General features: G+C 40.6%; 1 protein-coding gene across 1 annotated transcript in view; it reads left to right on the top strand.

Moving 5' to 3' along the window:
- The window catches only part of LOC102687557 (adhesion G protein-coupled receptor E1-like), an 88232-nt gene that overhangs the window by 11807 nt on the left and 53725 nt on the right, over nucleotides 1-22700 (top strand). Inside the window, exons 4-6 of the mRNA XM_069195757.1 lie at nucleotides 17199-17345; nucleotides 18040-18186; nucleotides 18880-19026. Coding sequence (XP_069051858.1) covers nucleotides 17199-17345; nucleotides 18040-18186; nucleotides 18880-19026 — 441 coding nt within the window. The remainder of the gene's footprint in view (nucleotides 1-17198; nucleotides 17346-18039; nucleotides 18187-18879; nucleotides 19027-22700) is intronic.

Raw genomic sequence — 22700 nt, 5'->3', positions numbered from 1 at the left:
AACAATACTTTATTAAAATCCTGAATGTCCTAACATTTAATATTTGACTTAATATTTAAGAAGTATTGTGATCCAGAAATCAATATTTGGTGGAGATACTTTTGGAAGCAATTACAGCTGCAAGTGTTTTGAGTTAAATCTCTTCTACTTCACATTGCAAGTTGGCTTGGTATAATTTTTGCCCGTTCTATTTGGCAGATTTTCTCAAGTTTTCTCTAGTTGCTTGGGGATTGCTTATGAGTTTTCAAGTCATTGTTTTTTTATAGGATTAAAGTTAGAACTTTAACTTGGCTGCACTAGGATGTTCTTATGCCATTCTAGTATAACTTTAATCTTGGAATTTCAATCATTGTCCTGCAAAAAGATTAACTTTTTGGTCCCATTTCAAAACCTGAAGAAAGTTTTCCTCTATGTTTCCTTAGTATTTTGCTTTGTCTATGATCTCATCATCTTGACAAGCTGTGGGGATGGTGTTGGTGTTGACTGTGTGGGTTTGCATCAGATGTAGCACTATGCATTTAGACCAAAAGGTTTCAATTTTGACTTGTCCTAACACAAAACCTTTTGCCACATGTTTGCAGTATCACTTGGTAGCTTAGTTCCAAACCCATGTGGGTGGTTTCCAGATTCATACAAACCTCCTGTGTGGAGTAACTGGGATGTTATGGATTCATGTATATTTTATCCTGTCTGAGTCACTGAACTCTGTAACAGTTTCAAAGCTGATGTTAGCCTGATGGTGACATATGTAGACAACATTTTCCTAGCCTGAGTGCTCAGTTTTGATTGACATTGTGATCTAGCCAGTGTCTGGGTACCTACCACTTCTTAATGACCACTCTACACTAAACTATTATTAATGCTAAAAGAATGACAACAAAGAAGCTCAAAGAATGACAGCATTTACTGTAACTGATAGCTTGGCCCATAAATTTAAGTTTGTGTGCTTAAATTAATTTAGGTTTGCCACAACAAAGGGTTTGAATATTTAAGTAATAGTTGTACATCTATTACAACTATTTAATACTTTCAGACTTTAGTTTGAATATGTTCTGCTATGTTAAATAATGCATGTGAGTTATCGAGACATTCTGAGATTTTGAAACTAACTATAAATCTTTTAAATGTTTTTTTTTATTTATTTTCATGTTACAATGGCTTTGCCATTTATAAAAAGATGACACATTTTAGAAGCCAGCTAATTAGTACTTCTTGTATTCTTACAAATTTTAGGCTTATAATAATATTTTTACAAATGGGGGATTACGAAATTGATGAAAATCAGAGATTGACCAAAGGATTAAGTCAATAAGTGAAATAATTATTCATAACCCCCAACTTCTAGCCATATATCCAAACAATTAGTATAATTAAAGGCACGTGAATTCTTTGTTCTCTGGCACTTGAGAGAAGTAATAATCCAGGCACAGGTGGTTAAACAGTTATTTATTACAATGAAAATACACAAACTACACTATACAAAACATACTAGTTGTACTATGTGCAGAATTTACAAACAAGGTGTTTCAGAGGCCTAATATTCTGTTCACCCAGAAAACCTCAAATTGCTACTAAGCATACTTTCAAACTAAAAACAATGCAACCCTCAGTTAAATCTCTCTGGACTCTGGATGCCACAGAATAAAAATGGGAGCCTATATCTCTAACCATGCACCCTAAGCAGGACAGACGATTCTAACTGAGGTATCTTTTACCCAGGAAAGCCAAGTTTCCTTAGAACAGAATTGCACACTTTATCTAGATAGGTTCAAATACTTACAGTAGCTCCAGTCAGATTTAGTTTGGATGATCATGAAATAGGGGCTCCTAGTGCAGCTCCTCTGGACTCCTCTCTTCTCTGTTCCCTGCCTCTTCTCTCTTTTTCTTTGTGAACTTAATGAGATCTTATATTGTGTATTTCTGTATTGCTCCTTGACAATCATTTATCCACAACTTACCTAGGTATACAGATGCAGTCATTCAAAATGCGCGGGCGATACCGCATTATTTTCCGGTACGCTGTACGCAGTCTACCGCGAGTTACCGGTAAATACCGCGAGTTACCGGTAAATACCGCTAGTTACCGTAAATTCTCCTATAATACGACAAGCAAAATATTAGTATCCTGAATTTCCGCAAGGTGGAGTTAATAAAGCTCAACCTCTCATGTTTGAGCTGTCGTCATCAAAGTCTTTAACGAAGATATTACTAATAGTATTAATAATGAATGACCTTGGACAAGCTGTAAGTGTAAACTCAAAGTATTACCCTGGTCAACATTCTTTTTTTCATTGACCGTCTTTGTAAAAGTAACACCACAGCATTTCGCAATCAAGCATTTGTTTCCAATCATGCAAAGTACAATAATTTTTGAGAATCGATTCACCATGCCTTTCACATACTCATAAAAGAGATTGATTTAGGAACATAAACATATTACCGCATGCAAACTGTACTGTATACAGTATGTATATGTATATTTAATGTTAACGCATGTGAAGGCCATAAACGATATTAATTTTGGAACTTCAACATACAGTATATGGCTGGTCTCGGTACATTAAAGAAAACATACACACCAGTATTCCATTTCTCCCTAAACATTTTAAGCATCAAAGTCTTTAACTAACGTGATACCGGAGTCAACAAGCATACTTTTAGAATTTGATTAAAAGGGAATACAATACGGAATCGCGTATCTCAAGAAATTAATAACGATATAATTATATTCATGTTGCAAAAAAACTGCAATGGACATAAAAACTCCCTTGCTTTTAACAGAGCATTCCATAATTTCTAACTACGAAAATGATTTAAACTGCGACACTTATCATTCAACCAGAGCTCGAAATATCACAAGGATCCTCTAGAGCACAGCAAAGACTGTATTAAAAGAATCGCGTATCTCAAGAAATTAATAAGATATAATTATATTTGTGTACTGCGACAGGGCTGTGTAGGGCTGTTTCACCTCTGTCTTCATGTGACTCTATTCAAAAGCCATTTAGCAAAGAGGGGATGAGAAGAGTGACAAACTAGTATACAGCACAGTACTTCAGATCTTTTTTTCTGAACCGGGGAAAATCTGATCATGTTTCTCTATAACAATAATAAAAAACATTGCCACACCCGGACTGTTAAACCAACGCATTAGCACGTCAAAGCCCATTGAGGAGCCGGGCGCAATAACTGTTTTGTCCCTTGATTTACTAATCTGCATTAATTACAGAAATCGAGTTCCTGCTCTTTGCAGATGACCTGGTCCTGCTGTCGCCCACAGAACAGAGGCTGCCACAGAACCTGGCGCTACTGGAACGTTAGCGTTTGTCTGGGTATTTACTTTGTAATCTGTGGTTTATATCTACTGTATTGTTTTGAGATGCCACTTTTAAAGGTGATATGTGGTGCAGCCACAGAGAAACTATTCATGCAGGCTGATTTAAGATTTCCTTTGATAAGGTTTCCTAGGACAGCTCCCAAAGGGGGATGCACTTATCTAAGCCTGGCTATCATGATCAATGGTCATCCATTGGCGCCTATCTGTCTAGGGAGTGCCAGATGGACATCTGGACTGCATTCCAAAGTGTCAGGAGTAAGTGACTCATATCTCACCTTGATCAACCAATCAGGGACTGGTAGGGCCGAGTAACCCACGTGGGACTCTGATGCCCATGGAACTTTCAGCCAATCAACGAGCTGAAGTTCCTCCAGGTAAAAACAGGCAACACAGAGAGCCTGAGAGATTCAGTAAGTTTCTGGAGTGGACTTCTGGGACTATTCTAAAGGGAATTCAAAGGAGAATTCCAGCGCAGGATGGCCCAGGAGCAGAAGGCTCCCAAGGGCAGGACATTCTCGCAGCGGGCCTCCTGACCATCCTGAGACTCAGCCCGGACAACCATGGAACGGCCAGTGTGTCCGAGTGCCAGAACTTTCCTTTGTTCTAAGAGTCTAGAGCGGAGGTTGCCAGAGAGTAACCAGAGGATCCACCCAAGATTAGCACCAGCAGCAGGCCTCGTGAACAGGTCAGAACTGTGGACAGCTGAATCACTATTCAGAACTAGCTCTTCATCAGGAACGAACCGGTCCTCTTCCTGACTTGCTGGGACCCACAGTCATCTTTTCTCCTGTGCATAAACTTTGCTAGTTAAAGCCAACAATAACTAGCCGGTCAGTGAGCATCAGCAGCGCACCATCGCAAGCCAGAGGGCGCGGATTGGACAACAACAGTCTGCAACTGTTTCTTTGAGTCTGCAGGAGACCTGAATCTCCAGAGATTGGATGAGTATTCATCTTCAATGCATTACAGCTCAAGAATTCAATTGTTCTCCCAACCAGTTGATATAAATTTAATTCTTAAGAGTTATGTACTTGTTTTGAGTATCTTATGTAGAAGTTATAACCAAGTGCATTTACAAAACGGTCTAAATGAATGATATACTAAACGTATGTCCTCTTGATATGTGTAACACTTTGTAACTGACTGAATATATACCTTTTGTATTCTGTTAACCCTCTCAATAAGATCTGTTAGTTTTATATGCATATTCTATGTATTAATAAATGTATCCTCGTGTTTTAGTACCTGTGTGTGCGCGTTGTTTGAGTTATGTCGCATGGTTGGATTCTAAAGCCATCAAAAGAATCAATTTTGTGATTTACTGCTACAATTAATAATTGTCTCAGTAAATGCCCATACCCTACAGAACTGGTGCCTTCAGAGAGCACACTACATTACATTTTGGCGTCCCTGGATGGGAGTGGCAAGACTGAAATGAGTCAACCAAGCGGAATAATTCAATATAAAACGCCGCGAGTTTCATACACGACAATACAGTGTGCTGAAAGCCAAAAGGAAAAAAAGTTCCCCTTGCTCTTTAAGCAGTGCTTGATTGATTTGTGATCTTTTGCAATCTACCAGGTTGATTGCATACTTGATCTTGTGGTTTTCTGTGGTAAAACTGTGATTTCGTACTTAAAAGTAATACTCTTTAAGTTTAACAATGGTTTCTAAAAGGTCTGAATTCGAGTCGCTATTAAGCACTCTCTCTAGCAGCGACAGGTCTGACTACGATCTCCGCCATTACTCCGTCAGCGGAGAAGCTAGGAGAATAAATCTCCATTCTCTGAGAGAGCTAGCGAAGGACATTGATTTGACCCCACAGTGTCAAAGAATAATATCGAGAGTTATATTCAGGACCTCAGGTGTACCCTGCAGTACCTGCCAAACGCCACAGAACAGGAGAAAGTGTTTCTGGTCAGGAAAACTACCAGCAGAGCTGTACATGAGTGGATGGCTAGGCAGATGAAAGAAGTCTGTAATGATTTTGAGGGGCTGTGTCAAGCACTTATCGAGGAATACAGTGCGTTTATTGACCCGACTGCCGCGATAGCCGCCGCCCTTAACATTAAGAACGAGAGAGCAGAGTCCCCTCGCGAATATTACGAGAGACTTAGACGAACTTATTTTGCAGGGCGAAATGAGGGTTGCGAAGAGAACACACATTTCAAGGGTTTACTCATTACGAATCTCCACCCATCAGTCAGAAATATGATCTTAATGCATACAGATGCACAGACCATGAAAATTACTGATATTAAGAGATTCGTGCAGAAAGCCTGGGAGTATGATGTCCAATGTCGCTCTGAGCAAAAAGCTGTTAAAGCGACTGTGTTCGCTGTCAGAGCCAGCAGGGTTAATTCCCCCCTGCTCGAAGGAGCACAGGCTCCTGAACTGGCTAAGCCCTGTTCCAAAGCAGGCACACAGGACCGCACCCAGCGTCCTAAGTGCCATGAGAACACCGGGGGAGGGAAAGGGCTAGATAAAGCTGAACAAAAGGATTCAGTAGCTGCCCGCCTGGCCAGGCTTGAACAAGCTTTATTAGGACAGGGACAACCGCTCCCCAAGGCTGCCGGAAGCGTGAATGAGCTGATACTCTCCACTGGAGGAGGCGGAGACCCGACCCCTCTCCCTCCCTCAGTCTATCTGATTGAGTGGAAGGGTTCCTGCCTGGATGAGGTCAGTCACTCCCAAGTGAGTGCTGACTCCACCCCTGAAGTCACAGAGCAGGCAGTAAAACACAGAGGAAAAGCAGGAAGCTTTTACCTCGAGGCTGCCATGGGAGATGTCTTACCCAGTGAGACACTGATTGACACTGAGGTTGAAAGGTGTTTGATGTCACACGGCAATCTCAAACGGGTAGAAAAAGAAAAGGGCATGCGACTCAGAGAGGAACCTTTGGTGGATCACCAGGAAGGCAAAGTGTGGAAACAGGTCAAGGCTCCTAAGCCTTCTGTACAGAAGGAAAGTGAGGCCAAGAGGCAGACTGTGCTTACACAGTGCCCACCGAACACAGAAGCCCATGCGGAGATTCCTTCTGTTCCCTCTGGACAAGAAATAAAAATATTTTCTTGTTCCCCGGATATGCAGGGAAGTCGTGTCCCGGCCAAGGTCCCAACAGCCTCCATGCCACAGGAGCGGTGCTCCAAGCAGCCGCCTGATCCACCAGGTAAAGCACACCCCTTTTACATCCCTAAAGAGGAGTAGATCTCCCCACCTGGTGATGAAAAGGAGCTTTCCCTGTGTACCCTGGCACCCAAGAGGGGTCAGGACCACCACCCTGCAGTGGTGGAAGGGATCCAGATGGCAGGAGAGCAGGTTGGTGATGTAGCCCTCACCCTTAGACCTGAGAGATCCTTTATTAGTGAGGATCTGCTTGAGCAGCTGTCACGGGGCCACCACCAGGTGCCCCTGGTGCAACATTCACAGGTTAGACAGGAGGTCCAGCTGGACGCTGAGACTACTGCGCTGTGAACACACCTGATCCCAGATGCCGATTCCCTCTGCTGTGACCCAGGGAACTTGCAGTCAGGTAACATTATTTCTCACAACTACCAGGTAGTGAGTGAGACTGACCTGATTGTTCCTGCCTCAACGGCAGGGTTGCCAACACACCCAGTCCCCAGGAATGGACAGGGAATGAAAGCCGAGCCGGTTTTCTCACAGCCACGAGCTCAGTCTGTCAGTCTGAGTCTGACCAACAGGGGTTCAGCCAGACTGGAGCTGGATGGTCAAGCCACCCGCCTGCCAGTGCAGGACATCGCGAAGAGGGGTATCAGAATCCCTGCCTGCACTGACATGGGCCTGGTGGGTGATAGTAAGTTCAAAGACAGTGAACTACCTACCCCACTGCTGGGGCAGCTCCCTGAACCCCTAGAGAGGGAAGGGGGGAGCGAGCAGGTGTCCTACACCCACGCCCAGCAAACGATTGTAAACATGCCGATAGAGGGATTCCTCAATCAGGAAGTGTGCAGGGTGGACCTGAACAGTTAGAATGGGATAACAATCCCAGATCACTCAGGAACTCCAGATGACCACTCAGCCGAGGGTCAGGCATGCTCCACCGCTGCACTGTCCCCTGCAGGGTTCCTAGAGCACAGGCATGAACAAATTGAAAAAGCAGATGCCCTGGAAACGGAGGAGCAGCATCAGCTGCTGCGTCAGATCTCCCCAGATTTCCAGGATGGTGGTGCCCAAGATGCCACAGGGCATAGTGAAAAAGACACCATGTACACGCTGCGCCAGCTTAGAAAGGCAACAGTCACTCAGAAGGAGATGACTGGGATCAGCCAACCGAAAAGACTTTTGGGAGGACTGATCGTTGTCGCCACTGTTGTGCGTTTGCTATTTCTGGTAGGTTTGTGTGCTACTGGCACTCTCACCCTGACTGCCTCAAGAAGGCAGGGGTCAGAGATGCCAGAGAGTAGTGACAGACTGTATCGACAGCAGCAAAAGTTGGAAAGCTTATGGGAAAACCCTACAGGCAACTTTCTATGCAACAGGGTTAAACCTTATTCCCCAACCAGTGGACATGATTGTTGGTGTTATACAGTGGGTTTATGCTTGTGTGCAACAGGCCAGAATGTTGACACAAGACCTGTTAAGGGAGTTTAGTGCCACTGTAGCCAGTCTGGCCATGGCACAATTCCCAACCCACTTGATTCCACTCTTCTCAGTAGAGGAGTATGTGACATTAACCCCATCGCTCATAACTCACCCAGAAGGCAATCCAAGATTGAATTTGGTTCCAAATCTTGAGATGGGTATTGCTACCAAAGCTATCCATTGGCTGTGTCTAAACGATTCACCAATGAAGGGTAAAGCTACTAACGGGCAGAGGGAGGTTAATGAACCCCATGAAGAGCAGGTGGGAAGTAAATGGCTGGTCAACACACCACATTTAACTGACACAATGACTTGTGACAGGCATGATACAGCTACCTCATAAAACAGTTCCTGTAAAATCCAAAGGAGGCCATAGTACAGCATGGTAACTTAACACTGTACGGTCTGGAACCAGACAACATAAGACCAAACTTGAGGTCATGGATGCCTTCAGGTGCCACACAAAGGAATTTTATAGAAATCCAAGAAACAGTAAGCCCTGAAGAGGTACAGGTAGTTGAGTTTGCTTTAATGGAACAAACCTCCAAACCACCCTAGCAGATACCCAACACAGGTGTTGTGGTTTATCGGGGGGCTGGGAACAGGAACTGTTGTTATCGTAACACTACTGCCGGGAAGCTGGATCATGACTGACAATGTACTCTGAATGCTGTACTCTTACATCAAGATGTACTCCGGGTAGCATGAATGAGTCAAAGGTAGCGTGTCAAAAGAAAGGATCTACTACAGAGGTATCAGATATTGACAGTGAACTTCCTGATGTGTAATTCCTAGACTTAGATAATGTCTCCTACCATGTTTATACATACTCCAGATGTTATTCATCCTGTTTGTATCCAATGTTGGTTCCGGTATGAATTCTTGAGGAGTAATGTGGACATTTAAGATTAATGTTCTAATGGCAAGGGACATCACTTAACTCTGTTTTGTTTTGAAGGCAACAACACCTCAGGACCTCGTGACCTTCAAAAGGGGGGGATATGTAGCGGCGAGGCTTATTAATAAGGCAGAATTAAGTGTTTCTGAGCTTTCCCAAATTAGGCCTCATCTCTCTGTTCATCTCTGTGGTGCAGCCACAGAGAAACCATTCATGCAGGCTGATTTAAGGTTTCCTTTGATAAGGTTTCCTAGGACAGCTCCCAAAGGGGGATGCACTTAGCTAAGCCTGGCAATCATGATCAATGGTCATCCATTGGTGTCTATCTATCTAGGGAGTGCCAGATGGACATCTGGACTGCATTCCTAAGTGTCAGGAGTAAGTGACTCATATCTCACCTTGATCAACCAATCAGGGGCTGGTAGGGCCGAGTAACCCATGTGGGACTCTGATGCCCATGGAACTTTCAGCCAATCAACGAGCTGAAGTTCCTCCAGGTAAAAACAGGCAACACAGAGAGCCTGAGAGATTCAGTAAGATTCTAGAGTGGACTTCTGGGACTATTCTAAAGGGAATTCAAAGGAGAATTCCAGGGCAGGACGGCCCAGGAGCAGAAGGCTCCCAAGGGCAGGACATTCACGCAGCGTGCCTCCTGACCATCCTGAGACTCATCCCGGACAACCACGGAAGGGCCAGTGTGTCCGAGTGCCAGAACTTTCCTTTGTTCTAAGAGTCTAGAGCGGAGGTTGCCAGAGAGTAACCAGAGGTTCCACCCGAGGTTAGCACCAGCAGCAGGCCTCGTGAACGGGTCAGAACTGTGGACAGCTGAATCACTATTCAGAACTAGCTCTTCATCAGGAACGAACCGGTCCTCTTCCTGACTTGCTGGGACCCACAGTCATCTTTTCTCCTGTGCATAAACTTTGCTAGTTAAAGCCAACACTAACTAGCCGGTCAGTGAGCATCAGCAGCGCACCGTCGCAAGCCGCATAGCACAGCCTGGCACCGAGCCAGAGAGCGCGGCTTGGACAACAACAGCCTGCAACTGTTTCTTTGAGTCCGCAGGAGACCTGAATCTCCAGAGATTGGATGAGTATTCAACTTCAATGCATTACAGCTCGAGAATTCAATTGTTCTCCCAACCAGTTGATATCAATTTAATTCCTAAGAGTTATGTACTTGTTTTGAGTATCTTATGTAGAAGTTATAACCAAGTGCATTTACGAAACGGTCTAAATGAATGATATACTAAATGTATGTCATCTTGATATGTGTAACAATTATTATTTGTAGCAGTAAATCACAAAATTGATTCTTTTGATGGCTTTAGAATCCAACCATGCGATATAACTCAAACAAACGCACACACACAGGTACTAATACACGAGGATACATTTTTTAATACATAGAATATGCATGTAAACCTAACAGATCTTATCGAGAGGGTTATCAGAATACAAAAGGTATATATTCAATCAGTTACAAAGTGTTACACATATCAAGAGGACATACTTTCAGTATATCATTCATTAAGACCGTTTCGTAAAGTGAACTTGGTTACAACTTCTACATTAGATACTCAAACAAGTACATAACTCTTAGGAATTAAATTGATATCAACTGGTTGGGATAACAATTGAATTCTCGAGCTGTAATGCATTGAAGTTAAATACTCATCCAATCTTTGGGGATTCAGATCTCCTGCGGACTCAAAGAAACAGTTGCAGGCTGTTGCTGTCCAATCCACGCTCCCTGGCTCCGTGCCAGGCTGTGCTGTACGGCTTGCGACGGTGCGCTGCTGATGCTCATTGTTGGCTTTAACTAGCAAAGTTTGTGCACAGGAGAAAAGATTACTGTGGGTCCCAGCAAGTCAGAAAGAGGACCGGTTCGTTCCTGATGAAGAGCTAGTTCTGAATAGTGATTCAGCTTTCCACAGTTCCAACCTGTTCACGAGGCCTGCTGCTGGTTACTCTCTGGCAACCTCCACTCTAGACTCTTAGAACAAAGGAAAGTTCTGGCACTCGGACACACTGGCCATTCCGTGGTTGTCCGGGCTGAGTCTCAGGATGGTCAGGAGGCGCGCTGCGAGAATGTCCTGCCCTTGGGAGCCTTCTGCTCCTGGGCCGTCCTGCCCTGGAATTCTCCTTTGAATACCCTTTAGAACAGTCCACAGAATCCTCTCCAGAGTCTTTTCCTTCTGAATCTTACTGAATCTGAATCTCAATCTTGTTGAATCTGAATCTGAATCTAACAGGCTCTCTGTGTTGCCTGTTTTTACCTGGAGGAACTTCAGCTCATTGATTGGCTGAAAGTTCCATGGGCATCAGAGTCCCACGTGGGTTACTCGGCCCTACCAGTCCCTGATTGGTTGATCAAGGTGAGATATGAGTCACTTACTCCTGACACTTAGTAATGCAGTCCAGATGTCCAACTGGCACTCCCTAGACAGATAGGCACCAATGGATGACCATTGATCATAATAGCCAGGCTTAGCTAAGTGCATCCCCCTTTGGGAGCTGTCCTTATCAAAAGAAAACATCTTGCATGAATGGTTTCTCTGTGGCTGCACCACAGAGATGAACAGAGAAATGGGGCCTCATTTGGGAAGCTCAGAAACACTTAATTCTGCCTTATTATTAAGCCTCGCCGCTACACAGACTTTATATAAAATCCAAGAGACACTTCTCAATCACCTTAAAAGAGGCTGGGCAAACAATTTTTAATTTTTTTAAAAAATAAATAAAAAATGAGATATAATGATGTGTTCCTGCTTAACTTAGACATTGCACGACTTTTAAACATATAAAAACAGGTTTCGAGAGTTAAAAAACACTTTTTATGCGCGAAAAATGGGTGATTTTTCTTCCTCGTGATCAGCTCAGAATCTTTGTGTACGCTGTAAGGTTTTTACTTCTTAATTAAACGTTTAAAATACACGAATTTCATAAAGACAACACACGTTTCGAACAGAAAAAATCCCATTCTTTTCTCTTCCTGTTGTGTGAAACTCATCAGCAGGTCTTTTTTTCCCAATCAAAGGCTCTGAAAACAGCGTACCGCCCACTGTGCTCCGTCAGAGAGGGGCCCGGCACCGAGAGAGGGAGGAGGCGCGGAGCTCAGCAGTACAGACCAAACGTTCTTCTGCCTGGAGCGCTTATGGCAGCGATCGCGTCTGCATATATAACTTAGTTTTTAAAATTAATCAAGCAATATGAACCATCTCTTTTTACTTTTAAGTCACTTAATTATCGTTAAGCACAGCTTTCTCACCACCTAGACTACTTTTTGATACCATCCTTAGACAAAGCAGAAACGTGTTGTTCTGTCTAATGACATTACAAGTGGAAAGATTACAGATTTTAATCGCCTTTAATTTTGTTACGTTATACATTTTAGAAACGTTTCATCCATACAAACACCACAAAACTATTCTCGATTGTATTTCTGAATAGTATGTTACACTTAGTTCACTGTTTTAAATACATCTAATTAAGAAAGTTAGGTGTTAGCATAAACTATTAGCAATCAATAATATTAAATTTAGCACTGTAATAAGTTGTTGCACTTTCCCCCGCATCTTGTAAAAATATATTTTCATTGCTCAAATATACAAAACTGGCCCTGGTGTGTGTGTGTTTGTGTCTGTCTGTCCTGTGATGGACTGGCGCTATGTCCAGGGTGTATTCTGCCTTGTGTCCGTTGCTTACTGGGATAGGCTCCAAATCCTCTGTACTGGATAAAGAGATTAGAAATGGATGGAACTATACACAGTGTTAGAAACCCACTATGAAATGGCAGCATCTCACTGAGAATAAAATATTTTATAGTGCTGGCCTTTCCACCTCTCTTGCACATCAGTATCCATACCTAGTTATTTAAACAAATTGCCTCTAATTATAAACATCTTAATATGCTGGCTCTGTGGATCCGCATCAGCTATGTTTGCCCATTCCTTCAATTCACGTGCATCCAACACACAGTTCAATTCTAGTAACTGCACAAAGTCTAAAATACAATCCTCATTTCAGTATCTAACTGAATCTTCCATTAGGAAGTGTTCAAGTTATCTGTGTATTCCTTAGCTTTCCCAAAATGATCTTCTTCTTACCAACATCTCTAGTCTTTTATCCTGCAATAACTCAGCCAACACTTAAATCCCCAAAAGCTGCTTGTGTTAATTTCTTTAAATCACAAATATCATGTGTAAATACTGGCCATGTAATACTCTGCATTGTGGGATAATAGTTTATTTTAAAGGGAACTAGAGAAACTAAGAACTAGAGAAATCAAGAAAGGCTTTTTTTTCTAGAATTAATAAATGCACATACTGTTCACTTTGGAAATTAAATCCACACTGAGCAATCTTCAATATGTTCAGAATATGACAGCGAGAATCCTATCAGGGATGCATTACACCTGTTTTCAAGTCCTTGCACTGGTTACCTATCAGGTTTCGAGTCAACTTCAAATTTCTCATCCTCATTCAGTACCTACAGTATATGGCTTATTATCTGTTTACTCCCCCACCTTTGTCCGTCTGACTCTGGTCTTCTAGCTGTCCTCAAGAACATCTACATTCTGTGGGTGACAGGGTCTTCTCTAGCTGCACCCCAGAGTTCTCAATTTGTATTCCCAGTGATATCAGTCACGTAACCTGAGTGCATTTAAAACTAACCTCAGAACCTTTCTTTTCAGAAGACTTAGGGCCTGTATCTGCTTCATTTTCCAATTTTGGTAGCACCTCTAACTGCTTGTCTTTCTTATATGCATTTACTTTGTAATCTGTGGTCCTTTTATCTGTTTTTACATCTACTGTATTGCTTTGAGATGCCACCTTTATTGGTGATATATTTATTATTGTTATAGGGAAACATGATCAGATTTTCCCTGGTTCAGAAAAAAAGATCTAAAGTATACTAGTTTGTCACTCTTCTCATTCCCTTTGCTAAATGACTTTTCATACTAATCTGATCAATCTAACGACCAGTTTTCTGTGCTTTCTCTATCCTGCTAGATTTGCAATTATTCTGAAAAGTTTCATCTTGAAATAACTAATTTCTAAATACCTTTTTCACTGTTAACATCTTGCAGCAACTCTGCCACAAAATATACACTGGTGCGATCTTTTGCAGCTGACATTTCACTGTTTTAAATGAACAAGAAATTAGATTGCTCATAAATCACTTATTCTATATACTGTAAATACAGCGTAATTGCCCTCCGATAATCCTCTTTTTCTTGTTCGTTTTAGAGACCTTGATCGAAACTGATTTTAGATGTCAGAAAGGATTTATTTTCTCTGTATTTCCTACATTGCTTTGTCGAGATTTTAACTTTATATTTAGGCTCAGATTTCAACTATAAATCGTACACTAATTAATAGCAGTAAATACTGATGTGTTGCTCCCTCTTACCACAAAAATATATATGTTTTGTAGCTGGGATGAACTTTATTTCGTACGCGTAGCTACTGCGATTTGGACACAAAGCAGTTAAAGATGGCGGCAAATCAGGCACCCAGAGGGGGGGCGTCTTCTCGCCTCCATAACTAAAATGCCAAATAGGAGTGGCTTAAGTGACATACACAGTCGTGTAACTGACAGTTTGAGGTAGCCTATCGTGAAAATTTCGCTTTGTTGCTGATAGGTTAAGCTTTCGAAAATCTGCCCCAAAGTCATGTGACTGATTTTTCGCCCTGTTTCGTTGGTTAAACGCAATGATCACAAGCACCACCATGGTAACTGGGATGTGTAGTTTTTAATCCGTTTGAATTATAACTGTACGTACTGTCTTCATATTTGGCCAGGGCTTTAAAGAGAAGGCGCGCCAAAACATTTCGGTGCCGTCGTCTCCGCTTTAAAGGTACCCCCGTGCTGGAAGAATTTGACCTTGGAACGTTTGCCCAGCGTACTTAAAGCTTTAACAATATATTTTACATGAAGAACTAAACAACATCTTCTGAAGAGTATTTAGTCTGTTATGAAAATCTAATATATTGTTTTTTTTCTTTTTTTTTAGACAAGCTTTATAAACATTCTTTCAATTATTTAGTCTGAGATAAATACTTTATCATCAAAGAAATTCATTCTCCACAGATATTGATGAGTGTTCACAGACCCCTCTAATCTTTGATCCAAATGCATATTGTAATAACACATCTGGGGGCTACAATTGTACCTGGATACAGATCACCTCTTGGAGTGACACTGACAAATAGTTTATATCCATGTGAAGGTATAAAATGTTCTTATGTATCCCTAGGTATTTTGACATAAGTCATACATTGACCTACAATACTTTGCTGCTTATTAATAGATGTAAATACAATCTCTACTAATCTCTAATATCTTGCTTTCAAAGTATAATATTAAAATAATCAATTTAATTTAAATTATGTGAAAGGATGATAAGTAATAGCATGTGCATAAATCACAGTGTGTACATTTGTGACAGGACTTCTGGTGGATCAAACACTCAAATATTCACCCCTTTATACAGTACATCTGGAAATGAGTCAGATATTAAATCACAGAATTAAAACATATTGGAACATTATGAAAATTTGTAAAATGTCAATCCTTACATTTTTTTTTCAAAACCTAATATTTGTAATTAACAAATAGTAAATTGCTTCCATCTGCTTTCTTATTGCTTTATCCAAGAAAAGATCAGAGGGGAGCCAGACCCTATACAAGCAAGCAGTGGGCACAAGGCAGGGAACACCTTGGACAGGACGCCAATCACACAGAAACAGGGGCCAGTGGACACACAAAAAAAAACACACACTCACACATGAGCCTGTTAACTTTCTGGGAATATCTTTGGACTGTGCAAACACAGGGAGAACATACAAACATACAAACCATATTTCATATGGTTCCATATTTGTAAGATGAATTAATAGCCTATTGAATGTCTTGATAAGATCTGAAAAGGTCTGGTTGGATTTATAGTCTTCACGACTCCTTTGATATTTCTAATGTGGTAAATATTCCTATGTTAATGAGCCGATTAAACGGAACGTATTCTAACATCATATGGAATTGCAATAAAATGCAATTGTTACCTTTGTCTTTGTTTTGATAGCTCTTTCAATGAGGTACATTTAGTCCACATGAAGAGATGTTTTCACTATCAAAGAATTTTATTCTCAACAGATATTGATGAGTGGTCACAGACACCCCCCCAGATCTGTGGTCTAAGTGCACAGTGTCACAACACTGCTGGGAGTTACCATTGCAACTGTAATCCAGGATACAGATCTCCTCTTAGTGTGGCACTGACAAACACTTCATATCCATGTTAAGGAAAAAAAATATTATGTACATAATATGTTAACAAAAATCATTTACTCTTAAATTAAAACATTAAAAGAATAGTGTAATAAAATATAATGAGAGAATAAATGAATAGTATTGAATTAATTAAATGCAATATTTAGTTTTTATTATGTTTCTTAAACAGCATATACTCTATCCTAAATACTGTACATCTAAGTGCTAATGAGGAGGTGATCACTCAGTTTGTTGTGCCTGAATAATCCTTAATCAGAAATATTTAATGCTTTTATTGAACTAATCCATGCATTCACTAGTATAAATCCAAGCATCTCTTTGCCACTCTGATTTGTCTTAATGTAATTAAAAGTGGTATAAACACTTTTCTTCTGTATTTGTTTGAGATTTGAGAACTTTTCCATAAATACATTGTTGAAAATGATCTCTTTTAGATTAATTTTTCAGTGCCTCAATGTTCATTTACATTACATTGCTGCTTCTGCAGGCGAGGTATGGAAGTTAGATTAATAGACATAGATTTAAAGAGATTTTATTGAGAAATGGAAGGGAGACCAACATGATTACAGGTCTTATTCAGCCTTGATCTGTGAAAACAGCTGTTGAGATATTCCAGGTAGTCCATTTTTATCTACCTATTCTGCCACTGAGTACAGAGCTTGCGGGAATCCTAAGAGGCTTTCACAGTAACCAGAGCCAGTACAGGACAGAACATGTTTTTCTATACTTCACCTTTCATTTCCGATACAATATTATTCATGATCTGGGGTCCAGGGAGATGATGATGGGGTTAACTTTGATACCCAAATTTGAGTAATATGCAATATAGCAGCAAATTAAATTAAAGAAATGCAGAATTCAAGACCACATCAATTTAATACAGGTAATTGACAGATAAGCAGGGGAGGGATATCAGGTGTGACAGGCATTTTGTACTAGAAAGATATCCATGAGCCAATTCAGTGTTCTAAAAAAGATAGGTCCAGATCCCTACTTGTAATTTTGGATGGAGTCGTGAGGTAACATCTAAAAACAATTTAGCAAAGAATTTAATTCTTTACAGATATCGACGAGTGCTCACAGCCCCCTCAAATTTGTGGTCCAAAAGCACAGTGTAACAACACAGCTGGGAGTTACAATTGCACCTGTGACTCTGGATACAGAGTTCCTCCTGAAGTGATATTGACAAACATCTCATTTCCTTGTCAAGGTAAAATCTTGTTTTTATATGCAGGAAAATGTTTTGACAAAAATCATTTCCCCATTAATCAAAACATCCCAGAATGGGATGACAATTGTTTTTCTTTCCGTTCATGGAGGTAAATCTAATATCCAGGTCCAGGTTTTATTGTCTTGGTTATACAGTTAATTATTTAAATACAATGCATTCTAATGTAATGTAAAGTGCTCAAAACAAGCAGTGGGCAGTGAACAGTGAAATCTCTTATTAACTTGATGAGCCCCGAGGACTGGAGGGGGTAGTCTTTAAATAACACACCTAAGAAGGTACACCTGAGGAGCTTAATCACAAGGACAATGACGGGAGTAGTGGAGCGCCCCTCTAGGGAGGGATATCAGGCATGACAGTACCCCCCCCCCCCCTTCAAGGGCGGCTCCTGACGCCCTACACAATTAAAAACAAGGGCAATACTATCAACAATAAGAATATCACAAGCACAGACTATATACAACCAGAGAGAAGGAAATTCAGAATATCACTATATACAAGAGATAAAACTGGAGAACACTGTATGCAAAAAGGTAGGGCTGTCCACTCCCAAAATAGTTCCAGAAAAGAAAAAAAATGGGGAAACAGGATGGTCCAGGAAAGAAAAAAAAATCCAAATCTTCTGAAATTTTGGTGTAATACAGTCTTGACTGTCAAATAATTTAATTCTTTACAGATATCGACGAGTGCTCACAGCCCCCTCAAATCTGTGGTCCAAACGCACAGTGTAACAACACTGCTGGGAGTTACAATTGCACCTGTGACTCTGGATACAGAGCTCCTCCTGAAGTGATATTGACAAACATCTCATTTCCTTGTCAAGGTAAAATCTTGTTTTTTATATGCAGGAAAATGTTTTGACAAAAATCATTTCCCCATTAATCAAAACACCCCAGAATGGGATGACAATTGTTTTTCTTTCCATTCATGGAGGTAAATCTAATATCCAGGTCCAGGTTTTATTTTCTTGGTTATACAGTAAAATATTTAAATACAATGCATTCTAATATAATGTAAAGTGCTCAAAACAAGCAATGGGCAGTGAACAGTGAAATCTCTTATTAACTTGATGAGCCCCGAGGACTGGAGGTGGTAGTCTTTAAATAATACACCTAAGAAGGTACACCTGGAGAGCTTAATCACAAGGACAATGACGGGAGTAGTGGAGCGCCCTCTAGGGAGGTATGTCAGGCATGACAGTACCCCCCCTTCAAGGGCGGCTCCTGACGCCCTACACAATTAAAAACAAGGGCAATACTATCAACAATAAGAATATCACAAGGACAGACTATATACAGTACAACTAGAGAGAAGGAAATTCAGAATATCACTATATACAAGAGATAAAACCGGAGAATACTATATACAACAAGGTAGGGCTTGTCCACTCCTAAAATAGTTCCAGCGAAGAAAAAAAATGGGGAAACAGGATGGTCTAGGAAAGAAAAAAAATCCAAATCTTCTGAAATTTTGGTGTAATACAGTCTTGACTGTCAAAGAATTTAATTCTTTACAGATGTTGACGAGTGCTCACAGTCCCCTCAAATCTGTGGTTCAAACGCACAGTGTAACAACACTGCTGGGAGTTACAATTGCACCTGTGACTCTGGATACAGAGCGCCTCCTGAAGTGATATTGACAAACATCTCATTTCCTTGTCAAGGTAAAATCTTGTTTTTATATGCAGGAAAATGTTTTGACAAAAATCATTTCCCCATTAATCAAAACATCCCAGAATGGGATGACAATTGTTTTTCTTTCCGTTCATGGAGGTAAATCTAATATCCAGGTCCAAGTTTTGTTGTTTTGGTTATACAGTAAAATATTTAAATACATTGCATTCTGTTTACTCTACTGTTACAGTGCCTTGCGAAAGTATTCGGCCCCCTTGAACTTTTCAACCTTTTGCCACATTTCAGGCTTCAAACATAAAGATATAAATTTTTTATTTTATGTGAAGAATCACCAACAAGTGGGACACAATTGTGAAGTGGAACGAAATCTATTGGATTTTTGAAACTTTTTTAACTAATAAAAAAATGAAAAGTGGGGCGTGCAAAATTATTCGGCCCCCTTGCGTTAATACTTTGTAGAGCCACCTTTTGCTGCGATTACAGCTGCAAGTCGCTTGGGGTATGTCTCTATCAGTTTTGCACATCGAGAGACTGAAATTCTTGCCCATTCTTCCTTGCAAAACAGCTCGAGCTCAGTGAGGTTGGATGGAGAGCGTTTGTGAACAGCAGTTTTCAGCTCTTTCCACAGATTCTCGATTGGATTCAGGTCTGGACTTTGACTTGGCCATTCAAACACCTGGATACGTTTATTTGTGAACCATTCCTTTGTAGATTTTGCTGTATGTTTGGGATCATTGTCTTGTTGGAAGATAAATCTCCGTCCCAGTTTCAGGTCTTTTGCAGACTCCAACAGGTTTTCATCCAGAATGGTCCTGTATTTGGCTGCATCCATCTTCCCCTCAATTTTAACCATCTTCCCTGTCCCTGCTGAAGAAAAGCAGGCCCAAACCATGATGCTGCCACCACCATGTTTGACAGTGGGGATGGTGTGTTGAGGGTGATGAGCTGTGTTGCTTTTACGCCAAACATATCGTTTTGCATTGTGGCCAAAAAGTTCGATTTTGGTTTCATCTGACCAGAGCACCTTCTTCCACATGTTTGGGGTGTCTCCCAGGTGGCTTGTGGCAAACTTTAGACGAGACTTTTTATGGATATCTTTGAGAAATGGCTTTCTTCTTGCCACTCTTCCATAAAGGCCAGATTTGTGCAGTGTAAGACTGATTGTTGTCCTATGGACAGACTCTCCCACCTCAGCTGTAGTTCTCTGCAGTTCATCCAGAGTGATCATGTGCCTCTTGGCTGCATCTCTGATCAGTCTTCTCCTTGTCTGAGCTGAAAGTTTAGAGGGACGGCCAGGTCTTGGTAGATTTGCAGTGGTCTGATACTCCTTCCATTTCAAGATGATCGCTTGCACAGTGCTCCTTGGGATGTTTGAAGCTTGGGAAATCTTTTTGTATCCAAATCTGGCTTTAAACTTCTCCACAACAGTATTACGGACCTGCCTGGTGTGTTCCTTGGTCTTCATGATGCTCTCTGCGCTTTCAACAGAACCTTGAGACTATCACAGAGCAGGTGCATTTATACAGAGACTTGATTACACACAGGTGGATTCTATTTATCACCATCAGTCATTTAGGACAACATTGGATCATTCAGAGCTCCTCGCTGAACTTCTGGAGTGAGTTTGCTGCACTGAAAGTAAAGGGGCCGAATAATTTTGCACGCCCCACTTTTCATTTTTTTATTAGTTAAAAAAGTTTCAAAAATCCAATAGATTTCGTTCCACTTCACAATTGTGTCCCACTTGTTGGTGATTCTTCACATAAAATAAAAAATGTATATCTTTATGTTTGAAGCCTGAAATGTGGCAAAAGGTTGAAAAGTTCAAGGGGGCCGAATACTTTCGCAAGGCACTGTAAGTGCTCAAAACAAACAGTGGGCAGTGAACAGTTAAATCTCTTATTAACTTGTTATTAGTAAGTACTCCATTTTCTTGTATTCATTTTTTAGATTGTCTGAGTAGAAATAAATAAAATTGTACAAAAAGAAACAAGAAAAAAGTATAAATTTGCCCTTTAAGACACCCATCGTTACCTCTCATTTTATGTAATATATAATTATAATAAATAATAAATAATCATTTATAAGAAATATCTAAAATATATCTGTTACTGTATATATTATGACAACTGAAGTAGGATCCACAGCCAGAATGTTTTATTTTCTTTCTTCTCTTTTCAGTATGGAATAAATCTATTACTTGTTCCTTTGCAGCCTACGCATGCTGACACAGCTACCGAACTAAACTATTATATAGTTATATAATATATTACATATAAATATAATACATTTTAAATACAGGCTCCCAGTTTAGGAAACATAAACAATTTTAGGGGGAACCTTTCATGGCTTCTGGACCACCACTCAAATCCTCATTAAAATATCCATGTAAAGACTCAGAAACTTCACAAAATATCCTTCTGTAGTAGAGCGCAGGAACTCACCATTTGTTTTAATTGTTTGCTTTTCATTGTGAGTTTCTAGATGGTAGAAGTTCTAATTAAAATGACAGAAATGTGTAGATTTGATATTAATAATATTAATAAAGGAATATTCTTTTAATTATCAAGAACTGACCATCTGATTTGGAACTTCTAGCATCTTGCATCTTATTATCTCATTTTTTATTTATATCTTGACAAGCAAAATATGAAACTTTTATGCTGGAATACTTTTGTCATTTATTGATGTAATAAATGTAATCAATTTGTTAGGCATTACATGTTGTTAATGAACGTCTCGAAAAGGTTTGTTTGATTTACAAATGTCTTTGCTATTCTATTTCTATAGTGTGATGAATGAACATTTATCAGCAATGAGAGTACAGTGATTAGCTATAATTTGCATTAAAGATTACTATGCAATGAAGAAAACCCAATTGCTTTAGATTTATAAAGGTTAAATATTCAGGTACAATTGGCTCATCTCGTAATTAACAAATCTTGACAAGTCTGATTTAATTTAATTTTAAGTGAGATTAAAATATTGTCATCATTCATCATTTTCAAGTTTAACTGAAAATTCAGAAACAAGTTTTTAGAACTTTCCCCTGTTATGTCAACCTCCTAAAAAGAACATTTCTTAAACATATGGTATTCTTAGGGGGTTTGATTTAAATATATAACAGTATAAATAAATGTCATGCCCAGACCAGCAGCAGCTCACAGTCCAAAATTGCCCTGGGAAACCAGGTATATAATCCATGAAATGCCACTGAAGAGGTGCTCTGACATTGAGATATCCTGTAACAGTGCTGTGCTCTGTTCCATTGGTTGGGCTAATGAAACCCTGAAAACCTGAGATCTGAAACCCAGAACATGACTGCATCCTGGACTGAACATGTCTCCCTGCCTGTTTTCGATTGTCTGCAGTTCAATCTCGGTTGGACATTACACTGCTCGCTTCTTGCATCCCCTTGGCTATCTCCAGAGAGATTCAGCTCTGCTACCTTCAGCCCTTTCTGGAAACCAATGAAACTTACCAATGAAACACAGGCGGCCTTCTCACGCTGCTCCCGCCAGGCGCAATAGCGGCAGTCCGCTGCCACGCAGGGCCTCCGTGAGAGAGTTTCTGCATTTCGGTGGCGAGACCCTGCACAGTGCACAACCGTGAAGTCGTACAGGTGAGGGATGCATGGTCCGTCTGCAGTTTAAACCAGGTCCCGAACAGATAGGGCTTGAAATTGCGGAACGCCGAGACTACA

This window comes from Lepisosteus oculatus, chromosome 11, assembly GCF_040954835.1.
Source record: "Lepisosteus oculatus isolate fLepOcu1 chromosome 11, fLepOcu1.hap2, whole genome shotgun sequence".
Lineage (NCBI taxonomy): Eukaryota > Metazoa > Chordata > Actinopteri > Semionotiformes > Lepisosteidae > Lepisosteus > Lepisosteus oculatus.
This window is presented reverse-complemented; position numbering and strand designations above follow the sequence as displayed.